The 22,141-nt window shown below is 46.2% G+C and overlaps 1 protein-coding gene across 6 annotated transcripts; it reads right to left on the bottom strand.

Annotated features, from left to right (window-relative positions):
* Positions 1-1,262: 1,262 nt before the first annotated feature.
* Positions 1,263-22,097, bottom strand: LOC6555622 (tyrosine-protein phosphatase corkscrew). 6 transcript variants are annotated; one of them, XM_026981610.1, is made up of 11 exons: positions 21,346-22,096; positions 21,095-21,282; positions 20,898-21,024; positions 7,733-7,895; positions 6,882-7,061; positions 6,698-6,815; positions 4,169-5,112; positions 4,004-4,094; positions 3,704-3,893; positions 3,175-3,638; positions 1,263-3,094 (listed from the first exon to the last, which is right to left on the bottom strand). In XM_026981610.1, the coding sequence occupies exons 1-11, from the start codon at positions 21,819-21,821 to the stop codon at positions 2,997-2,999; spliced, it is 3,039 nt and encodes a 1,012-aa protein (XP_026837411.1). In that variant the 5' UTR covers positions 21,822-22,096; the 3' UTR covers positions 1,263-2,996. The 6 variants fall into 6 exon arrangements, with proteins under 6 accessions (XP_026837411.1, XP_015008815.1, XP_015008816.1 ...); XM_015153329.2 differs by having other exon boundaries at positions 21,846-22,092; XM_026981609.1 differs by having other exon boundaries at positions 2,993-3,638; positions 21,346-22,097.
* Between the last annotated feature and the right edge of the window lie 44 nt (positions 22,098-22,141).

Raw genomic sequence — 22,141 nt, 5'->3', positions numbered from 1 at the left:
CCTTGGATTCGGGTGGGGGGCACGAGGAAATCGGTTGAGGTCCGAGGCTACGGTTGCTGGGCTTTTCAAGTTCTACCCGAGAATATCGTTATCTAAAGTAAGTCACTTAAGCAATTTTTTCTTGGTGTTTGTTTTCTACTATGGATAGTTGGTGTATGGTTTACATTTCGATATTGCCTAGATACAATTTTAGAATTATTTAAGTTTAAAGCGTTTCCTTGCTCTTGTTAATTTTTTTTTGGTGTTTGGGTCGTCTTCATCGATCCCTCCTCAATATTCATGTCGTTATTTTGATTTTGGTTCGTTCTTATTGATTATAACATCGATGTGTATGAGATTTGTGGTCAAATGACTGCGATGAGGCCTATTGGTGTTTGGTTGTTGCTGTTGGCTTTTGTGCTTTGGCATTCATCTCTCCCTCCGCCGGCTGCTCCATTGGTCTGCGTTCTCCAATTTCCAATCTCAAATCTCCAATCTCCATATCCGATATCCACTGTCTGTCTATATGCTATAAAAATTCAACACAAGAAGTGCGGGACTTTGTTCGCCCCGCGCTCCCAAGATCAAAACATATCGTATCCCCAGTGGGATTCATTTTCGGATTCACCTTCGTTTTTGGGGGCCACTAGGTCGCCGCCCAGTCGAAGCCAGGCTTCGACATATGTATTCCATTTGAATAATCGTATTATAGGCTAACTATATAAAGTACTAGATCACGCACTTACACACACACTTTTGTCGTCCGATCGGGATCACCCGCTAGTGCTCAGATGGTGGGTGGAAGGTCAGGGGTCAGTTTCGATTCGAGTGGGTGGTGGGGTGGTGTTGGGTTTATGTGTGAACACATGATTACTTATTGTTCTAACTGGGAGACTGGGAACTGGGTGGCTCCCTCTTCTCCGTGGTGTGAGTCAAGTTTTCGTCTTGGTCGTCGAGGCGCTTTTATATAAGGCTATGTTCCAAAGTGTTCGGTTTTCTTTCAGTTCGTTGAGGATGTGTGGCAACATAACTCAAGTTGAGAACCAAAAAGGAAAAGCGTTCAACAAACATGCAGGAAAAATAAAAAATAATGTGCTTTTGTGTATCGCATATAAAATGTTTTATTTTTCTGTATAAATACAAATATAATTTGTGTTGTTTTTTTAGTTTTGTATTCGTTTTTCAGTTTTGTGGTTTTTTCTTTTCTTTTTTTTGCAAGATCAAGATGAATAACAATTTAAAGCACTTATAAAAGCATAAAGTTAAATAAGATAAAATAAGGGTATGTTTTAAATATATATATTACTTAAATTTGCACAGTAATCTAATCGATTTATATTTCGCTGCTGCTGATATAGAGTTCTTCCTTCCTGTATATTTTGTATTTATGATTTAGCTGTTGGTATTTATTTTGAAATTTTTTAATTTCTTTGCAGCGCCCAAGGTACTGTGCTTAAATATTGCATATATAGTTTGATTCCGCTTCAGCGTTGAAATAATAAACTTAGTCAAGAAAACACTCGTGCATAGACAGAGGGTGTGAGAGAGAGTGAGAGAGAGAGTGTGAGAGAGAGAGAGACAGAGATGGGGAGACTGGGTAGAGAGACACAGACACACAATTAATGCATAATTTCTAAAGTACAAAATTTCTAAATACAATTCTTTCGATCATTTGAAATGTAACACAATGGGCAATCGCTATAAATAATCATCAATATACAATTAAGAATATACACACACAATCACTTAATTAATGGGGAAATTAACGGGGAAGGGGAAAATCAGAAATTGGCTGCTAGAGATATACATAGATCTAGATCTGGATCTGAATCTGGATCTGTCGAGCTGTAATCTTAGTTTTCTTATTCTAGGGACGACACGCTTAAGCGCTTCTTAGCTTTTTCTTTTACCTCTAATCTGTTCTCTTCTCATCTGTTCATTTTATTTCTGTTCTGTTCGGTTGGCGTCTCCGCTGTTCTGTTCGGTTCTGTTCTGATCTCGGTTGCATCTGTTCTCATCTGTTTCTATTACTGTTACTGTTTCAGTTTCTGTTCTCGCTGTCACTCGAATCACAATCAACGCTTTTTGTATCATTATCGTTACGTGCTTACTGCCTCAGTTACTCATCTAACTTCTTCTCTTTCGATTTTGTCAACACTTACTACACTAAAAACTTGATTTGCACTCCAACCGGTTACCCGTTTCCGTTTCCAGTTGAATTTGGAGGAAGTGAACTTCACTTTTCTGAAACTTGATCAACTTTCGCCAAACTAGATTGGAAATTAACCGATTCAAATTGAATGTGCCAGAACTAGACATCGCTTCATAAATGGATTTTATCAATGATTCCCAAAGGGGGAACTACAACTATTTTCAAACATGAGAAATATCATCAGATTCAATTAGTAAAATTTAAAGTTAAGCTACCTTTGTGGTTTGTAACCAGCGCAATACATAAAAATATTTGTCACAAGTCAATTTTCTCATCTAAAGCGAATATTTTCAAAAAAGTGAAATACTATCAATGTCGACTCCGCCAAATTCAAGCGGTGTGGAACAGGGAACGGGATTTATCATTTTGTTGCTGCGATTCTTCTCAAACATGTGTGTTTCTTTTTTGGCGGATCTGCTGCAGTTCCGCCCAGATTGTATCCTCAACTTCCGGTTCGGGGGTTCTTAAAATACTACTACATAAATATGCCTGGGTTTTGGGGGTTCGGGGTGGTGGGGTTACTGCTTTGCGTGTGCAGGGAACACTTACAACATAAAGCGAGACAATAACATACAACTAAGCATTACACACAATTACAAAAAGTATATAGATTACAATTATTAAAAAAAAAAAAAAAACGTAGAACGTGGTACAACAGTAAAACATAGTCGAGGGTTTGGGTTTTGGGTTTGGGGCGGCTGGGTGACATTATAAATGAAATCCGCTTGTGGTCTGTGTGCGTATGGGGGGGAGGTGGGTGTCGGGGGGCGTGTCAAGGGGGCGTCGCGACTTAGAAATTCATTTGTCATGTTTTGCGCGGCGGTGTCGGTGGCGGCGGCAACGCAGGCGCATGGCTCGGCGGTCGAAAACCGATCATGTCTTTGGGAATGTTTTTGAATTTTGCTGAAAGATGACGGGACTGGTGAGCAACTTGAGTATGCCTGGACGCGGTCGCAGCGGCGGCGCCGGCTGCTGCATCTTACCTGCTCCCGCCGGAGCAGTCGCCTGCTCCTCGCGCTGCTGTTGCTGTTGTTTCTGCTTCAGCGAGTCGCTGTAAAAGTTCGACTTGCGCATATTGCCGCCCAGCCCCAAGCCGATGCCGCCCAGCAGGGCGTTGATGTTGCCGTTGCTGCCGCTGCCGTTGCTGCCGCTGGTGTTGTTGCTCCCGCTGCCGCTGCCGTTGCTGCAGCTGCTGCTGCTGCTGCTGCTATTGCCGATGCCGATGCCGTTGTTATTATTGTTGCAGTTGACCACCGGCAACGGCGGCTGCTGCTTCGATGCGTGCTTGTTGCCGACGCCCATGCCCACGCCCATGCCTAGGCCCATCCCAGTGCCCAATTCCGCCAATGGCGGTGTCAGTGGGGTTTTACTCGGAACTAAACTTATGCTAGAAATTGCTGGTGGTAATGGAGATCTTTGTGAATCGTTGCCAATTTCGCCCGTGTACCTGGATGGTGCGATAAGATAGCCATTAGACGGACACTCTTACGGAGTCCCTCGGAATCTACTCACTTTATATTGGTGTACTCGCGGCCAACCTGCAGGCTCTGCTCCTCGGCGCGCTTCCGGGCGATCAGGGTCTGGATATAGTGCTGCACCGCATAGTAGACGAACTTGTATTGCGCCTCCGTTTGCACGAGACCGGAACGCTGTGATCGGACCATCTGAATGGTGCGCTGTATGTCGATTTCGGTATCCAATCCTGTGAAGAAACACACACGGAACGGAGCTTTAATGAGGGTCAAGTTCTTTGTGGCTGGATTTGTTATTCCAGTTCTCGTTTTTTGACCACACCCAAACATTCAAACTTACCATTGCGCACGATCTGGTCGAGAATCATGTCGATCACAATGAAGGTGCCAGTGCGTCCGATGCCCGCCGAGCAGTGCACACAGATCGGACCCTACAGACGAGTAATAGAGAGAAGTATTTGGTTAAAGCCAATGATGACCCAAGTGTGATCCAAGTCAAACTTACCGGCTTCTCGCCCGCCTGAGCCAGGTGACTCTGACGCGTGTTGACATCCTGCAGGAAGTTGAGCACACAGCCCGGATCGGCGGGCACTCCGTGATCCGGCCACACCTGGAAATGGTAGTGAAATATCCGGCGCGCTGGCTGATCCCGCCACGAGACGAGAAACTCGCGCAGCGTGTAATCACTGGTCGAGTTCTCCGAGACGCACTGTATCCGCGCATGGCCGAACTGCTCCGATCTACCCTCGTCCGGCCAGTAGCGGGCGCACTTTTCCTTGCCGCGCTCGTACTCCTTGGTGGTCATAACGATCACGCGCGTGTTCTCCTGCCAGACCATGTTCCAGAAGTCCGTCACCGTGTTCACTTGCTGGGTGAGCAGGCAGCCCTGGGTGGCGATGTAGGTCTTAAACATCTCGCGCTCCCTCTCGCGTTCCCGCTCGGCCATCGATAAAGAGATAGCGCCGGACGAGTCGTTCGAGTGTCTCTTTAGCAGGCCGGCCAGACAACCGGCTGTGCCGCTCGTGAGATTGGTGGGTGTGCCGGGTCCGTTAACGCTGCTCACTCCGCTGGTACCAGACGATCCTGGTCCGGAGCCAGAGCCAGACCCGGAGGAGGGCGAAGAAGAGGCCGACGATTCGCTGCGCTTGTGCTTGCTCAGGGAGTCTGACTTGCGGCTGCAGGTGGCACAGTTGCTGTACGGCAGAATGGCGCTTTTCACGGCGCACTGCACGCACGTCTTGTTCTGCAGCTGGCAGTTGGAGCAGTTCCGTTGCGTCTGGGCCGCCGTGCAGGCGGGGCACGAGGGCACCGAGCTGTTCAGGCTCTCCGACGAGCTGCTCATGTTGTACAGGTCGCCGTCGGTGGGCAGCCGTATGTAGTTGGCATTGATGTACTCGGCTCCGGCCACGCTGTGCTCCACGTCCAGCAGCTTGACGCGCGTGTGGTCGTCTGGAAAGTGGACAGGGAAATAGGTTATAAATTTGGTATGGCATTCCATATCTAGACCACTACTTTTACTGGTTTAGACAAGCAACTATTATTTTATGACGGAAATTCCGAAAAAGACCTTTGGCAAAGTCAATTTTTGTCATAACTTGGCTTAAAATTGTCATATAGATGAAAGAATAACTGTTTTGAGCAGCTAATTACCCATTCTAATAAACCCTATCACTTTTTGGTGAATTTAGGAAAATTCATTTTGGGGTCAGTTTTTGCTTTTTTTGTCATCATAAAAATTTGCAAAAAATGGCGAAAAGATTGAATTCCTTTTTTTGGATACAGTTCGATTGGGAATTTGAATACAAGTTCAACGAGGTATAACATTCCATATTCAGACAATTATTTTTAAAGTTGTGGGAAAAAAACGGATTATTTTATGTCGGAAAATCGGAAGAACGACTTTTGGCAAAAATTCGCATCAAAATTTGAAAAAAATCGGAAAAAAATTGAATCCCCATTTTTTAACACAGTTCGATTGGGAATTTGAATACGAACTCAACGAGGTATGACATTCCATATTCAGACAAATATTTTTAAAGTTGTGGCAAAAAAACGGATTATTTTATGTCGGAAAATCGAAAAAACGACTTTTGGCAAATATTCGCATCATCAAAATTTGCAAAAAATCGGAAAAAAATTGAATCCCCATTTTTTAACACAGTTCAATTGGGAATTTGAATACGAACTCAACGAGGTATGACATTCCATATTCAGACAAATATTTTTAAAGTTGTGGCCAAAAAACGGATTATTTTATGTCGGAAAATCGAAAAAACGACTTTTGGCAAATATTCGCATCATCAAAATTTGCAAAAAATCGGAAAAAAAAATGCAACTCCATTTTTTAACACAGTTTGATTGGAAATTTAAATACGAACTCAACGAGGTATGGCATTCCATATTCAGACAAATATTTTTAAAGTTGTGGCCAAAAAACGGATTATTTTATGTCGGAAAATCGAAAAAACGACTTTTGGCAAATATTCGCATCATCAAAATTTGCAAAAAATCGGAAAAAAATTGAATCCCCATTTTTTAACACAGTTCGATTGGGAATTTGAATACGAACTCAACGAGGTATGGCATTCCATATTCAGACAAATATTTTTAAAGTTGTGGCCAAAAAACGGATTATTTTATGTCGGAAAATCGAAAAAACTACTTTTGGCAAATATTCGCATCATCAAAATTTGCAAAAATTTGGAAAAAAATTGAATCCCCATTTCTTAATTTGGTTTGATTGGCAATTAAATTACGATCTCAACGAGGTATGACATTCCATATTTAGGCAAATATTTTTAGTGTTTTGGTGAAAAAAGTGAATATTTTAAGACGGCAATTCGGGAAAGTGACTTTTGGGAAAATTTGAAATTTACGAAGGGTCTATCCAATGCTATCGTGGATTGCAAATTCAATGAATCGCTTGAATAGACATATAGTGTTGTGAAGAGCATTGAGCTTAGGATGTTATCTGGAGTTGGAGTTATCGGATGTTGGGGCCTTCTATCGGATCTAAGTGGTTTTCTATACTCACATGGCAATATGTTGCGGTAGCGGTTCTTGAGGCGGTTCTCCTGTTTGTAGCCCTCGTTGCGCGAGAATGTGTCCCGACTGTCCTGTTGCAGCGATTCGAACTCCTCCCAGAAACCTCCCTGGAATCGAATGCCACGACGGGGTTAGTTCGCCCCAGAATCACTGCTATCTGACAGGGAACTCACCTTGACCAGCTGTTCCACCCGGGCATTGATTCCGGCCGCCGTGATTCGCGTGGCGTTGAATGGCTGCCGCAGATGCACCACGGTTCCGCACGTCTCCACCATGGGATTACGTTTGTAGTGATCGATCAGTTCCGACAAGGTGCCAAAGGATTCCCCGCCGCCGACGTCGTACTTCTTGTCCTGCAATCGGGAAAGTACTGTAGTGTAATCGTGGCATTTTAATAATAGGGGGACACGTGGTGGAGGGTCTCGATCTCCAAGTTCGATGGAGCGTCGAGAGATTAGCTAATAAATCGAAAACGTGACTTCAATGTCAAATGGGTAAAAGGCCAGCTAGACATGTAAATGGCATAATTGCAGCCGCAAACCGCAAAAACAGCAAAAACCGCGCTCACGGCAAAAGTTATAGTAATGGTGGAAAAATTGTTTTGGGGGAATTACGCTGAAACTGGAACTGCACTGCTTGACCTGGTTGAAGCTCCTGCCGCAAGCAGTTTGCCCGCGCCGAGGCAATGCAGGCATATCTCGGAATTTATACAGTAGGCCCTCGATAATGTTGATAATAATAGGGGATTTTTGTGGTACTTGCGAATGGCAAAATGTGTTCAAGATGGAAGGATTGAATATTTTATAGTACTCTTTACACCTCGCGCGAGGAGCCATCGTAAGGAGGCTTAACTGTAGAGTTTATGTGCACATACAACTCGACTGTAGAGCCAAGGTCGCGCTATGAGGAACTTTATGGGCAGTGCGACTTTGTTGCTGCACTGCCATCGATTTGCATTTGCATTTTGCACCCTGCGAGGGGAGACTACTAAATCTGGTTGGTTGGGGTTACGTATTCGACATACCTGCCATCGAATCATGACATGCGTTACTTTGTCGTCCGTGCGCACGGAAAGGACGAAGTCGCCTGGCTTGCTCTGAGATTCACGGACGAGAAACGAACCATTCTTGCCCCGCTCCAGGATCAATTTTTCCGCTTCCTTTCCGGAAAGATTGCCATGAAACCATCTGCGGAGAGAAAGAAGAAGGTGGTTAGGACATGATTACATTAGTTCCGCTGTTATTCGTAGATATGTATATGTAATTGTGGCCATCTGTACCGATCGATGGCTCATCCACTGAACGAACTGAGCGATTGACTGACTGACTGACTGAGTGCTCGACTGCTGACTACGTGAGCGCTCAAAATGCAATTACAAACTATACGAGAAGCGCACAAAAGCGCAAAATACTAGAGCCACCGACAACAACAAGAGCAACCGCAATACCAGCAAAAAGCAGCAACAAACACAAGTTGCAAGCGGGCAGGCAGCGCAGTACAAATCGAATATGGGTACAGTCGGGACTCGGTGGGCGGAACTCTGTGTCGACGGCCACAGCCTTTTCACTCACTGGTTACTCGATGAGTAAAGCCAAAGGCAGTCATTCCCAGGTCTTTGGAATTAAAAGTGTAAGCATGCAAACATAGTTCTGCGCTCTCGAGGGCTCACTGTAGCTATATGTGCTAAAGCACACAGCAGCAAAAGTTCGAAGAAAACAGTCAAATGCAAGGCGACAACTGCAATAACAACGGCAACGACAACGGCAACGGCAATAGTGGCGAAAACACGCATACGCCGTGTGGAAAAGCGCAAGTTGAGTCGAAGCCAGCCACTTGGGGCCGGGACTTATAAGTCTACCCGTCTGGCCTGCTCAGCTTAGTTGGCTTGACAGACTTGAGATTGTCATCGCCAGGGCAATTGCAGTTGGAAGCGCATTTTTGCCATGTGACACAGAAAAAGGCGGCTAAATTCAGCTTAAACTCTTAAACGCAAATGGAGCGCGGATTGGCAGAGCTTCTCTGAGTGTCTCCGATGAACCAAACTAAATCATCTCGTTCTATCACTCCGATGTCCACACACCTTCCACCGTTGGCCTACACACACTGGGTTCATTGGATCCGCGTTGCCTCCCTCCTAATACTTTGCATAAATAACACTGGCCTAAACAACTGGCTCGGAATGCCATTATAGACCGCGTGCTGCTGTTGTGCTGGGCATCTCCTAGCCCGCTTTCGAGTTTGTCGCCGTTGAGCCGTTGAGCAAACAAAACACACAAAAAATACGGAATTCGAGCAAAAATCTAGAAACAATTGACAACATTGAGTTGTCCTTAAGCCGGTTTCAGTTTAGTGCCTGGGGTCATAGATATCATAAAATATGTCATCGATGTGGCGAGAATATTGGTGGAGTATCGGGTTGTGGGGACGACGACTAAAACGCTGAAACGACTAAAGAGACTCAAAACTCATGTATAATGTATGCGACAGGTGCTAGGAGCCCCTACACAGAAAACAATACATATGTAATTCAAATATCAAATGGTAATTGTCTCCTCCGTTGGAAGAAATCACGTCTTGTAGATAGACTCATCGGTGAAGCAAAGTAAACACCATTTAGCCATGTTGCGAGTGATCACATTTGAAAGCACATACAGTTTTCGTATTGGCGATTTTCAATAAAACTGCTTTCTGTGCATATTGATTTGCTTTAGTCAGCCAAATCAATTCATCTTCCGCCTGGCTATTAATAGAAGTCCATGTAGAAACAATTAACATTACATTAGAGCCACAGAGTGGCGGGCATTTCATGCTGTCTACCCGTCTCCCTCTCGCCGCACTGGCCATCTCGCTCGCTCGCTCTGCTTGCCAGCTTGTTACAGATTCAAGGTGGTTAAACGCGAAGCCGATCGGTTGGGAGTGATAAGAATGAGTTTAATGGGTTTATTTTTAGAAAAACGGAAGTATAAGTTTATTACATGCAGGTCTACGGTTATGTGCACTGCTTGCTTGCGCGTAGGAACCAATACTGTATACTGCTTGCACCAAACCGAAACCTTCATAACCTAAGAATTTCTAGAACTAAGGGCTTCCGTTTTCCGATATTTTCATTTACGAACTGCGCATTCTTTCGGATGATTCAATATATATGTACATACATATGAATATACGAATTTGCGTATGGAAAGGTTCTCGAGTTATTTGCATAAGACAATTCACAGTTTTCGGACCACATCTATTAGCACATTTGCGTATTGTTTGGCCGCTCGTTTGTTTACGATCGTCGAGCAATGTTGTTTTTGGATTCGGGGACGCATCGCCCTCTGTCGTCTGACCCCGTGCAATCGAGTTGAACTTAGCAATTATCGCAGCCCACATCGAACATATCTCTGATATCCTTTGTGTCATTCTGCCGAACTGCCGCACTGCAAAACTGCCAAACTGTGTCCCCGTCTCCATCCATACCCATATTTCGGTGTTTATCTTTAAATTTAGCACTGTGACGATAACACAACGCTACACAAATTACTTCTGCTGCGCTCTCACTCAGCGATTTAAATCGGGCGGACTGGGGGTTAAAAATACAAGCAGTGGTATTGCCACCACCCGAGTACGTCAGTGAAAATTTCACACCTTTTTGCATCATTTACAGTTACACTTACAGCGGCGAATACGAATGTGGCGTATTTACATGCGGAGGAAGCTGCGCGCCATTCATGAAAGCGCCGCTAAGGTCAACAAACAGATTTACATGCACACACGAATAAGTGCAGTTTATTTGTACGCAATATTCGAATACATGTACATGTACACGAATCCCTGAGTGTTTTAGTCGTTTCGTTTGTCACAGGTTTATTTTGCTTTTTGTGTGGCAACGCACCTGGAAAGGCGGCAGCGAAACGACTGGTATTGGGGTTACGAGGGGAGAGCGGAAGCAGGGGAACGAGGCCTTCATTAAATTAACTTAAAACTCGGAAAGATACTTATTGAATGAGCTGCTTGCCCATACCCTAACCACCCACTCGCAAGCAGTGTATGGGGTAGTACAGTCTATTCAAAACAACATCATATTCATGAACAGTTCAAACTGTCAAAAGTTCTGTCAAGTTTGATAACTGGACTGGGGAAAATTCAAGTTGGAGATGGTCTCACGGAGGGTGAGGGTGGGATGGAATCGTAAAAATTCCACGGAGTTTTCCCCCTTCAGTTGGGCCTTCCCAATGAGAGCATCTTGTAGTCGGCTGACGGTATGAATTTGCACAAATTAAACGCTTTTATTTGATCAGCAGCAACAGCTCACGGTTGTGCAACGGAACAAAAAACGGAAATATGCAAAACAGAAGGCAGCGCTCGAAATCCATTACGGGAAAAAGTAATTTCATAAATCGTTTATCAGCCTTATGGCTTGGAACCATTGGAAGATTAATAGTGCTAGGAGGCAAGGGCCCCTAGCCCTGCCCCATTGGTGACCTAGTGAAGTGACAAGTGAAATCAGGAAATCGTGCCGATTGGGCTGTCAGAGCTATTGGTACATCATTTTCTGATCATTTGGCATGGACATTACGTGTGCGTTTTAGGATAATGACAAAAAGATCGCCCTCACGCTGAATACCTTAAGGAGCTAAGCATAGATTAGCATTAAGCCAAAGATCAAGTTAACGATAATGAATCAGTTGCGATAAACATCAACAACAATAGCCAACCGAAACCGACTACAGTACCAATCCGAGCTCAACTAAATTTATGGGACATAATAGTCCAGCAGATACATATTCGAGTGTTCGTAAACATTCTGGAGGTACTGTGCGAATCGAGATCGCCAAGATGGGGCCAGCCCACACAAACAATCGGACGGCACATGGCACATGGCACAGCCGGGCAGATAGCAGATAAACACCAAGATCGGACACGGAGTGGGATGGAATCTTTGGGGAATGTGGAGGACGGACAGCGTAGCAGCGGGACATGGGTAAACATTCCGGGCGCGAGTGAAGAGATAATTTGGATCTGGCAGTGTTCCAAGATACGATGTCTGCAGTGGGCAATTCGACGAACTCTCCCGGTTCTACAAGTGCGTAATTTCGCTAGGGGATCCATTAGCCATTTCTATTTCCATTGCCAGTGTCCTAACCAATAGCTCAATCTTCAGCTCTAAGTGAAAGAACCAATATGGGAACCCGACTTGACAACGGGCCAATTGTGTGAGGGGGTTGATATGTGACCATATTCGAGCTGGGCCCCTGCCATTCCCCTTTCCCCATTCCCCACTCCCTTCACTCGACAATCCGCAATCCGCAATCGGCACTCGGAAATTCATTCATATTAGAACGTCAATTTACGATTGCTTGTTTTCGAGTCGAATGCTTTGCGTAAATATTTACTCATTTTGCGTGGCAATTCTGAACACATGACAGTTGATGTTTTTGCTTTGTTGCGGCATCAACTGGCAGTGATTGCCCGCCTTATTAGGGCTAATGTTGATGGGCAGCAGATTGGCTCCAGACTTCCCCGAATCGTTTGCTACTTTGCCGCATGTGACTGATGGCATTTTAAAACACCATTAAATCTCGAAAGCGTTCAACAACAAGGCATACCTGCTACGGGGTATCGCTTAGTTCGCAGCCTGACAACTTCATCATCCGCACTGTGATAACAATTAGTGGCTAATTTCGCACGCGCCCCAAATCAGCAGCCCCAAATCGCCGCTCTTTTTCTAACACACACTTGGATGGACTGTTGTCGTTTTGGAGCGAGCTGAACTTACGTGTAACCATGGAGCTGGACGCGCATGTTGGCCAAGAGGGACAGCGTGCTGTTCGAGCAGCTGGCTCCGCCGAAGGCGGCTGGGAACTGGGGCGGGGTGGCTGTCCAGGAGGTGGGCGTGGCCGGGTAGGAGGCATAGGAGGCCTGGGGGCTGGGTGTGAGCCGGTGCAGCGATTCCGTAGACGTGGAGGTGGAGGCGGCGGCGGAGGGTTGGGCGGAGAGTGGACGACGTCTGCGCTGCAGCCGATTATCCCGATTATCGCGATCGCTTTGGCCAGCTGCGCCCTTGGCCACGCCCCTTATGATCTGGGCCAGCTCGTCGTGGGTCATGCAGTTCTTGCAGGCCGGCTCCTGGGCCTCCGGGGTCTCCGGTGGTGTGACCTTGGCTTTCCGACCCTTGCTGGCCTTCAACTTGCCGCTCCTTTCGCGCTCCTCCGAGCGTCTTCCCTTGCTGCCGTAGTGCGCCTGTATGGCTCTTTCGTACTCAAAGTTGCGCTGCTTGTTGTAGGCGTTGTTGTTTAGCGTATTGTTGTTGTTATTGTTGTTGTTGTTGATATTGTTGTTGTTGTAGACGTGTTTCTCTTGCAGCTTGTGATTGACCACATTGCCCAGCGAGCTGGACAACTTTTCCAGGCATTTGTTGAACAGCATTTTCTTCACACTCGTTTTCCCGCACACACCAAAACAAAAAGAAGCTTTAATAGTAGTATTCCACTGCGGAAAAATGCGTCTCGGCTGGGGTGTTTTTTTCTCCAATTTTGTTGTTTTTATTATTTTCTGTATTTTGTTTTTGTTTTATGTAACAACTTGTCCACACGCACACACACGCACTCACACGTAAACACACTGAAAGCACAAAAACTAGAATTCTTGTTTTGTTGCCGCTGTTTGTTGTGTTTCTCTGTTTGCTTTTTATTGATCTTAGTCAGCTCGATTAGGGGGAAATGTCTACAGTTTGTCAAATAGAGTGCTGTTTACCCCGCTTCGTTTATTATTATTCGTTTATTGCACAATCTTCTTGAGAGCCAGCAACAGCTTCTTCTCGTATGACTTGACTTTGGTGGCCTTGGCCACGGTGGTGCTGCTGGTGGTGGTGGTGCTGGTGGTGCTTTGGCTGGTGGGTTTGACCTCTGCTGGGGATGCGGCCTGCTCGTCGAGTCGCGATTGTGCCGCCATCAAATGCTCCAGGACAAATGTGGCTGAAGGCATAATTTTCGCGCTTTGCACTCGATGGAACTTGTTGGGCGCCAGTAGAAATGGAACGGAACAGAACGAACTGCTTGCCGCTCGACGACGAACGGCGACTGCTTGCGAGCTGAGCTGAGCTGAGCTGCTAACCCGTTGGATCACAACTCGAGAATGAAGCGCCTGCTGCCGAGTCTGAAGCTTTTTGCCTCGGATTCCAAATCGGAATCGGAATCGAAATCGGATTCTTGACGATGTCTCAGCGCAGCTCCTCTCTGTGCGATACGATTCTTCCGCTCTCTCTCAGTGGCTATATTTCTCGGACGGGAGCTGTGGCCTGGTGGTGTTCTAAGCGCTGGGGTATGAATGAATCTGAATCTTGACTGGCTGCGGACGGCGCTTTTTGTTTTTAAATCCAGCCGGCGCTCTGGTTAGCCCTTCCTACCGATCTGGTGGGTGGGGGTTTTTATTTATGGACTTTATTTACTGTCAGCGAGCCAGCAGTCACAAACAAAAATTAAAACCAAAAAAAAAAAATAAACAAAACGGAGCGAAAGACGTAACTTTGCAATTGATTGGCAGTGGGTGTGCGCACTGCTTTCCGTTGGCTCCTGTTGCTTCACTCCGAACTGCTTGGCCCCTCAGCGGGCGCCACTTAATTGTGCCCATCCTGTGGACGCCACTTTCAGTTTACTCAGAAAGCGAAAGCACTTCGCACGTCAGCTTTACTTTCCAACTAACATTGTATATAACGACACTTTTACTTTTCAATTAAGTGCTAGTGCGCCAGGCTAACACCTATAGGTATAGCGGCTCGACTCTATGCTGATTTAGTAATGACTGTACTCCTGGATGAATCACGGATTTCATCGCAATCAGAATCCGAATCATACACATTTCGAAAAGCAAACACATAAGATTAATTCCAATCCGAAAATGGTCATTTCGTGATACGAGTGTGTTGTTGGCTTGTAAGAAAGCAAATACAAAAAGCACTTTTAGCGCCGTCCGCTGCCTGCCACCGGAAATAAAACTGAAGCCGCACAGCAACTACTGTGGCGGCCATCTAGGCAAGGAGCTGGATGGCTGGGGGGCAGGTGGGCTGGTGGGTTGCTGGGTAGTTCGGCAGGTGGGTAGGTGGAAGCCAGAAGCGAGCTGTGCCAAAGCTCTCTTACAGCGCAGGCGCAGACGTCAGAGGTGCGAACGTGCGCAGAATATCTTTTTTCGGCCAGCAAAACAGAATCGGCCGACGTGCGACAGCCTGCGAACTGCGATCTAGCGACACTTAACTTCCAGCCTCGTATCCATGCCTTCCAATGATGACGAACTGTTTTTTTTTTCCTACATTTCGTCATTGTTTTTTCGCTGGAAACCAACTAGAACTCGATACCCAAGCCACATTCAAAATCCACTGAATGGAAAATGTCTCCAAAGTGTTCGATCAAAGTTGAAAATGCTCAGCTCAAACCAGTCGGGGAAACCCCATGTTGCTATGCATGCATCAATGCAAACAGGATGTTCCAAGCCAGGTGGACCAGATCCGTGGAAACCACAGGGGCTTCTGGGCGCAGTTGAGTGTCCGTTAAGAGTATTAGTCATTTCAATGGCAAATGCCAAGAGCTAAGCCAACGTCGGCCATTCCAAACTGAAAGTTCCTAAAAATGATTGCAAGAGCTGAAATCCAGCGACAAGCCAAGTGTATTAAATTTGCTCATACCTAACGCAATTTAGAAGTGACATTGACCAATAGCATACCCAACTTGTTTACATTACGTATGGAATTATTAAAAGTTCAGGCGGAATAGTAAGTGCCCTGCCCTGAACAGAAACAAACTTGATCGGTGCCAGATCGACAGCCAGCCCCCCAATATCCCCCAGTGCTCCAATCCTGAGCTCCGCGACCTTGGCTATCCCGAAAACGTTGCTAGAGACCCAGACCGCATTTGGGCACAGCCAAAACCATTTGTAGGTGCGATGGGGAGTGGGCAAGAAATAAACATAATTTATTGCTCAGTCGGAGGCGGGGGATGGTTAGTATGCCAGGCACACAGCTATGTGCCGACCACTGATTGTTCTCCACTCCGAATTGGGATTTGGTCTCGGCACCCAGGCCGCCAGGCAGCCAGGCAGCCAGGCACCCAGGAACCCAGGCAGCCAGAGATGGAAGCCAGGTACGTCGAAGCCCAATCCGTAGGTGAAGCGTGCCGGACCGAATGCCCGGCGACAGCTCCTCGAAATGGGTTAGTCAGTCGGCAATTGGCAATTGGCAATCGCAAGTCGATTGTGGGTCGATGCGGGGACCAAACTACAGACGTGTTCGCACTAAATCAGCCAAAAACCAACAGAACTTTTTGCGGCGAATGCCAGAGTGTATAGTTTATGGGCCATTATATTGGGCATTTGTGAGCTGGGTATATGGTAAATTTTAAAATGAGTACTTTGCGACCCCACCCAAAAAGGGGTAAATCAAAAATAGACGGGAAGAGGCAATTAGGAGAACTACTTATATTATTTGCAAATAATTTACAAATCATAAAGTCACCGGTAGTGGGTGTGGGCTGCATTAGTCAGCTGAAATGCAAGTTGCTAACAAGGAAGCATACTGTTTTTTTTTTTTTTTTTGACAATGGAGTGTTCTTGGCAGCAACTCAAATACCCAAATAGTGTGTGATTTCAGAATATTCAAGGATAGGATAAGATAGGGTTGTAGGTACGTATCTGCCAGAATCGTTAGCTCTTGCTAAGCATGTTGGGTTTTCCAGAGAGACGAGCCCAGTTTTAGTTTTAGCCAAATGGGCTTCCCCACAGCTGCCGAGATTTATGATACTGCTCCATTTTTCCCATGCTCCACCAGCCGAAAATATCTCCCGAGATTTACGATCAGTGCCGTAATTTATATTATTAGATGGAACTCTACGTGAGTGCTGCCATGTAACACTTTTTTGTAAGCAAATCAGATCTCCAGCTCCGCAAATAGCCGGCGACTTACGAGCTGTTTAGTGGCGGAAAAGCATTCCTTTGGACTGGGATGGAGTATTCGGTCGGTTCGTTGGCCTGGCCGCCACAACTTCGCTTTTCTTGGCGTCCGACGACTCAATCCCCAATCCCCAATCCCCGATCCCCATTTACTGACTCGAATCTTTCCTCGTTTTCTTTGTGGCTCTTTGTTTTGGCGATGTTTTGGCGAGGGATTTACCTGAATATTTAATTGCGCGACAGACGCATTTGCGGTTCGTGCCGGGAGCTTTAAATTGTCGAGTGCTGGGCAGTTTAGGATACCAAATATAATGAGCGATCATCTCGATCATTGGCGCACATATACGTGCGTTCGTTTAAAATTTAATTCAGTTCGTGGGATTTACAAGGGGAAAGCACACCACAAAACTAGCAGTTGCAGGCGCATGATAATGCAGTTGGCACTTATTTATAGCTAAACATCATGGGGTCAGGCGCGATGCGCTGGTCATGTGAATGTAGTGCTCGGAAACCAGTCTATACAACCTATTTCGAATTATTTGTCAGAATCAAAAATGAAGTTCACCCATAAATTACACTGGATTGCAATCCAGTAGGTTTGACTGCTGATTGAAAATAGTAATCATCAAATCGGAAGCCCAGTGCCCAGTTCAGCCGTCTCAGTTGATCGATTAATATTTGATGTCGCCAATTAAAGTACAATCAGCTACGAGAATTAGACAGATATTATACAAGCCGTGGGTCTAGTTTGGTGTGCTTTACTTGGCACCTCGGGGCAAATCTCACGCGGTACAGTTGTGCGCTCCATCTATCAATCTACCCCATGATCGCAGTATCCGGCGATGATGCTGCGTGCCCGGTGGATTATCCGTTCCACATACAGTGGGTGCAATTCCACACAGATCGAGGGCAACGGGATGGGTGTTGGAGGGGCGGCCAAGTCCCTGCAGCCAAATACGTGGTGCATATGGATGTTTGCACAATCCAATTCAAAACGTGTGTGCACAACACCGTGCGAACACCGCTCAAAGACGTTCTTCCATTTTAAAGGGACTCCCATCGCCATCCCAACGACGCTGTAATATCCGCTTTTCCTCCCTAATGCTTATGTTAATGAGTAAAATCTGCATGGGTATTTCACCTATGCAATTTAGAACAAATTGAACAGTCCAAGCCACGGTACAAGTACATTTCTTCAAGTGTACCCTTTACAGACATTTATTGCTGCTGTTGTTATGGCTGATGCCTTAGATACAGATACAGAGACAGATCCGGATACAGTGGAGGTTGGGGTACAGATACAGCAACAGCTACAACTACGTGCACGGCATAATTTATAAACCATTTGTAGGCTTGTCTTAATGGCGAAAATTGAAAGCATTTAGCATTTGAGGCACTCGAGAGTGCGAGTGTGTGGATGGGCAAGGGCGAACCCAAAGGGGTTGGACCCAGGGCTCAAGTGGGACGCCATTACCCATTGCCCACTACCCATTACCCATTACCCACTACCCATTACCTATTACCCACTATCCAGTATACATTAAGTATTATCCAACACAAACAATGCGAAGGCTTAATTGACGATTGTCAGATTTGTTTTACTCCTTGACAGATCGACTGAGCAGTGGAAGAAAGTGCGCGAAACTAAAGCAATTTACAATAATCTTACAATTAATTGCAACGCTTAAGTGGGCAGGTAAGCAAACAGTGTAAAAACAACCTAGCCGCATAACATCGAGTGATTTGCAATTCGGTTGCACTCCAATCGCCGTTCTGGCTCGATCAAAGGTCAAGATCAACGTCGAGAAATGTAATTGGGATTGGGATTGGGATTGGGAATGGGATTGGAAATGGAAATGAAAATGCAATCGGGTGGTGAAATGTCGCGGGAATATTGCTGAAAGTGGGGGAATGTTGGAGAATGTATTGGCCATTCCGAAGGCAAATGCATTGCACATGGCATCTCTCCCCTCACATTTCTCAATAGAATAGAATAGCCCAATAGATATGCCCGATTTTGCAAACTAGCAAGCCATAGATGGAACTAATATACCCCATTCTATGCAAATTAGCTTGGCTTGCGAGCCCAACGGAGGGCAGACGAATTGATTTATAAAAAGCTGACCGCGTAACTTTCCACACCCCATAATAAACCCACTTTTCGGCCGATTGACGTTCTCAAGCTCAGTGTAAATATCCTCATGATCAACCCCTAAATATATAATTATGATTGCCATTCGATCGCAACCCTCGTTTGACGTCACCGCCAATCAAACGATTTTTGCGACTCGCAAATCGAAAATACCAATTTAAAACCGTCACCAGCTTCAGCCAAGGATAAGTGACTGATGGAGCGGCTGCTGGGAAACCAGGTCTGGAGCAAACGTCGCCGATGAACAAAGGCGATCTCAGTGGTGCTGGACTGGGGACTGGACTCGTTGGATGATATAGGGTCCGCTAAATGTTTCCAGTTCAATGGGTAGCATAGTTTTAGGTTTATTGCTTCATATATGTATGTATGTGTTGTTGTTTTGATTGCTCGAATTTCGTGAGGTTTACTTGCGAACTTCTGCTGTTTCGATGCAAGAGGGCTTCTATTGCTCTCCCGTGCCCCATCACATTCAGAGGCGCGTCGGTGGGCGTGGCCGGTCGGGGTGACTGACCTGTTGGGATGCGGAAAATGCAGCGCACGAGGCAAAACAACGAAACAACGAACAACGAAGCAGAAGCAGAAGCGAGAGCGGTACTAAGAAAGGAGACACGGCGACAAACAAGAAAGAAAGACAGAAAAAGGGGGCCGTAAAATATATGATAATATGACGGCCTGGGTAGACGGCGGGCTCAGAAATATTAATAAGCGAGAAATACAATAAATATCGACAATTTTTCGCGCGTGTGGGTTGAAAACGCCAGTGAAACAACGGCGACAAAGACAATGAATGCACTGCTTGTATGGTCATGGATGTGGATGTGGATCTGGGTGTGGGTGTGGGTGAGGGTGAGGATGTGGGTGTCTGCGTGAGCAACAGGTGTGTGGGTGCCCGATTTAAGTGGAATTAGAAATTATTCACCCACAAATCCCAGCTCGTCTCGAAACTGAGTTGCGTATCGGACACAATCCAAAAGAAAGACCAGCTTCAAGTACCGCCGCCAGATTCTCTGCGACACGACGATCCAACGCGTTTTCAATGGTGATATACTGGTTATTAACACCATGTTTATTACCAGAAGGTTGAGTTATGTGCTTGCTTCTCAGTCCAGTGCTCATTTAACGAGCAGTCCTCTTCCCGATTTCACCTGTATTATCTTTCTTAAGTAATAAATTGGGTTGGATTTAGTGGAGCTTCAATCACTTGGGTTTCCGCTACTAGCTTTCCACTTTTTACTATCGAAGCTGCCCAGGATCCAAGCTCTACCAGATCATAGTTGATTTCCAAGCCATGTGACACATACGATACGCATGTGGATTAAAGAACTGCCCTGTTTGCAGTAAAAATAAACAGCTGTTCGCCGGAGAAACGGCCATAAAAGACTTGGGACAGAGGCGTGAGGGGCGAGAAAGGGATGCCAAGTATGGCCCTGGCCCACTTTTGGTTTCGATTTCAATTTCAATTTCAATTCCCAGTCCCAGTCGCAGTCACAGTCCCGGACCCATTACCCGATAGCATTTGAGAAAGCCTGATAAGCAAAGTGCTCGAAACTGATGTTTGGACTCTCGAGTGCCCATACAAGATCGTTTGTAAACATGGTGCATGAATAATAATCCGGCCCGAAAGCAAACAAATACGATTTGTCCTTGGGCAAAGCGGAGTGGAACTAATGTAGGTCATGGAATTCGATGAGAACAGGTTGGCCGTTTTGCTGGTGCCCCGATTTTGGGTGGATCTCTTGCATCCGTTGACGTCAGTACAGTTCATTTCGGAGCGTGCTAAATAGGTTAGTCCGGCCATCAGAAGGGCATTCCAATTGTATGCCCCACAGAAGGCACTACGAAAAGGATTCAGCTTGCAACCAATTTGGACAACATTTAATAGCACTTGAATGATTACATCATTATCTGTTTTTCCAGAGGAGTGAAATCAGCCGTAAGAGCAGAGGATCTTCTCCTCCATCTCCATCAATGTATCGAGACATGAGAGCACAATCAACTTGGGCATAAGGCAGGGTCCCGGGACACGTCGAGGTAAGTACCGCATCATCTATCAATCGCTCAAGAAAGCCAGTTCCCATATCCTATATTCCGAATGGCCACCCGGTTCGGGACTCACCTTTCCGTGGTGGGCTCGGCGCAGATCAGGGGCTGCTTGAGTTCGATGGCCTGGCCGTTCTTCTCCTTCAGCTCGCCATTCTCCATGTAGTATTGTACCAGTTCCGGCAGTGTGGCGAACTTTTCACCTGCAAGAGGAGCGGAATTCACAGGGGTGAATTGAGTGACCGAGTGCGGGGAGAGGAGGGATCCACTTACCACCGTAGAGATCAAAGAAGTCGCCATTGTTTTGGATTTTGATGTGGGTCACCTCGTTGCCGCGGCGCACGGAGAGCGTGAAGGCCCCCGGATTCGAGGAGGAGAGGCGGGCGAGGAAGGAGCCGTCGAATCCCTGCTCCTGCAGCAGTTTCTCAGCTTCGATGCCAGATATCGTTGGGTGGAACCATCTGCGGAGAGGGTAATACGGAATCCAATTTTAGTCAACTGTCGCTGCTCGGCGAGCTGGTTACCCGGTGGGCCAACATATGGGTGTTGTCAGCTGCCACTCTGCCACTATGCCATGTCGCTTCTGGTCAGCCTGCAGTGGCTCCAGTGGCATCAGTGCCTCCAAGCAAGTGGGCAGCAGTGGCAGGTGCAGTGGTGCACGGTGGGGTGTGTGCATCTTTTTGCTGGTGCAATTGTCACTGGTTACCGCACTGCTTACGCGGTGGGCAACAGGCTGAAGCAGTGCAACGGTAATGGCAACGGCTCCGCTGCATCCACCCTTGCGCCCCCCCTTCGCCCCACACTTTAGTGCACTTTTTATCTCAGCAGTTTTTGTTTTTTGTTTCTTTTTTCTTTTTCGCTCTGCCTTGCTTTTGTATCTACTTATACATATGTAAATAGCCCAGTTGGGAGCGGAGCGTGCGTGCGTGTGTGTTTGCCAGTGTGTGTCGTGTGTGTTGTGTGTGTGTGTGTACGACTGCGTGCGTGTGTGTGCGAGCATTGTCGTATTTCCTATTGGATTTACCTTCGCGATGACATTTTCTTATTGAATGCACACTTAAAAAATAAATAATGGTGACACTTAACGGAAAAAAATGAAACTTATGAGTAGATGCTTTGTTTAAACTTATTTTTACAGTTGGTTGGTTGGATACAAAAAAAAACTATTTTTTTACTGGGCAGTGCGGTGTGGCCAGGCGACTCAAAAAAAAAACTACAAAGTGCCTGGCGAAACGGGTGCCGATCTTGGGCGAGCACTTAGCGCGGACTTCCACCACGGACAGGCAGCCACTAAAAGATTGATTTTCAAAATGTTAAAGC

Source organism: Drosophila erecta, unplaced genomic scaffold (genome assembly GCF_003286155.1).
Source record: "Drosophila erecta strain 14021-0224.00,06,07 unplaced genomic scaffold, DereRS2 tig00000126-arrow-pilon, whole genome shotgun sequence".
Taxonomy (NCBI): domain Eukaryota; kingdom Metazoa; phylum Arthropoda; class Insecta; order Diptera; family Drosophilidae; genus Drosophila; species Drosophila erecta.
Note: the sequence above shows the minus strand (reverse complement) of the source record. Positions and strands in the feature narration are given on the sequence as shown.

Excerpts from the sequence above, each read along its gene's own strand:
- LOC6555622 (XM_026981609.1), bottom strand. The coding sequence starts at position 21,821 with ATGCTCGCACACACACGCACGCAGTCGTACACACACACACACAACACA. Across the intron at positions 21,283-21,345 it reads CCCATATGTTGGCCCACCGG|ATGGTTCCACCCAACGATAT; the intron begins GTAACCAGCTCG and ends CCCTCTCCGCAG. Across the intron at positions 7,062-7,732 it reads ATGTCATGATTCGATGGCAG|GACAAGAAGTACGACGTCGG; the intron begins GTATGTCGAATA and ends TCCCGATTGCAG.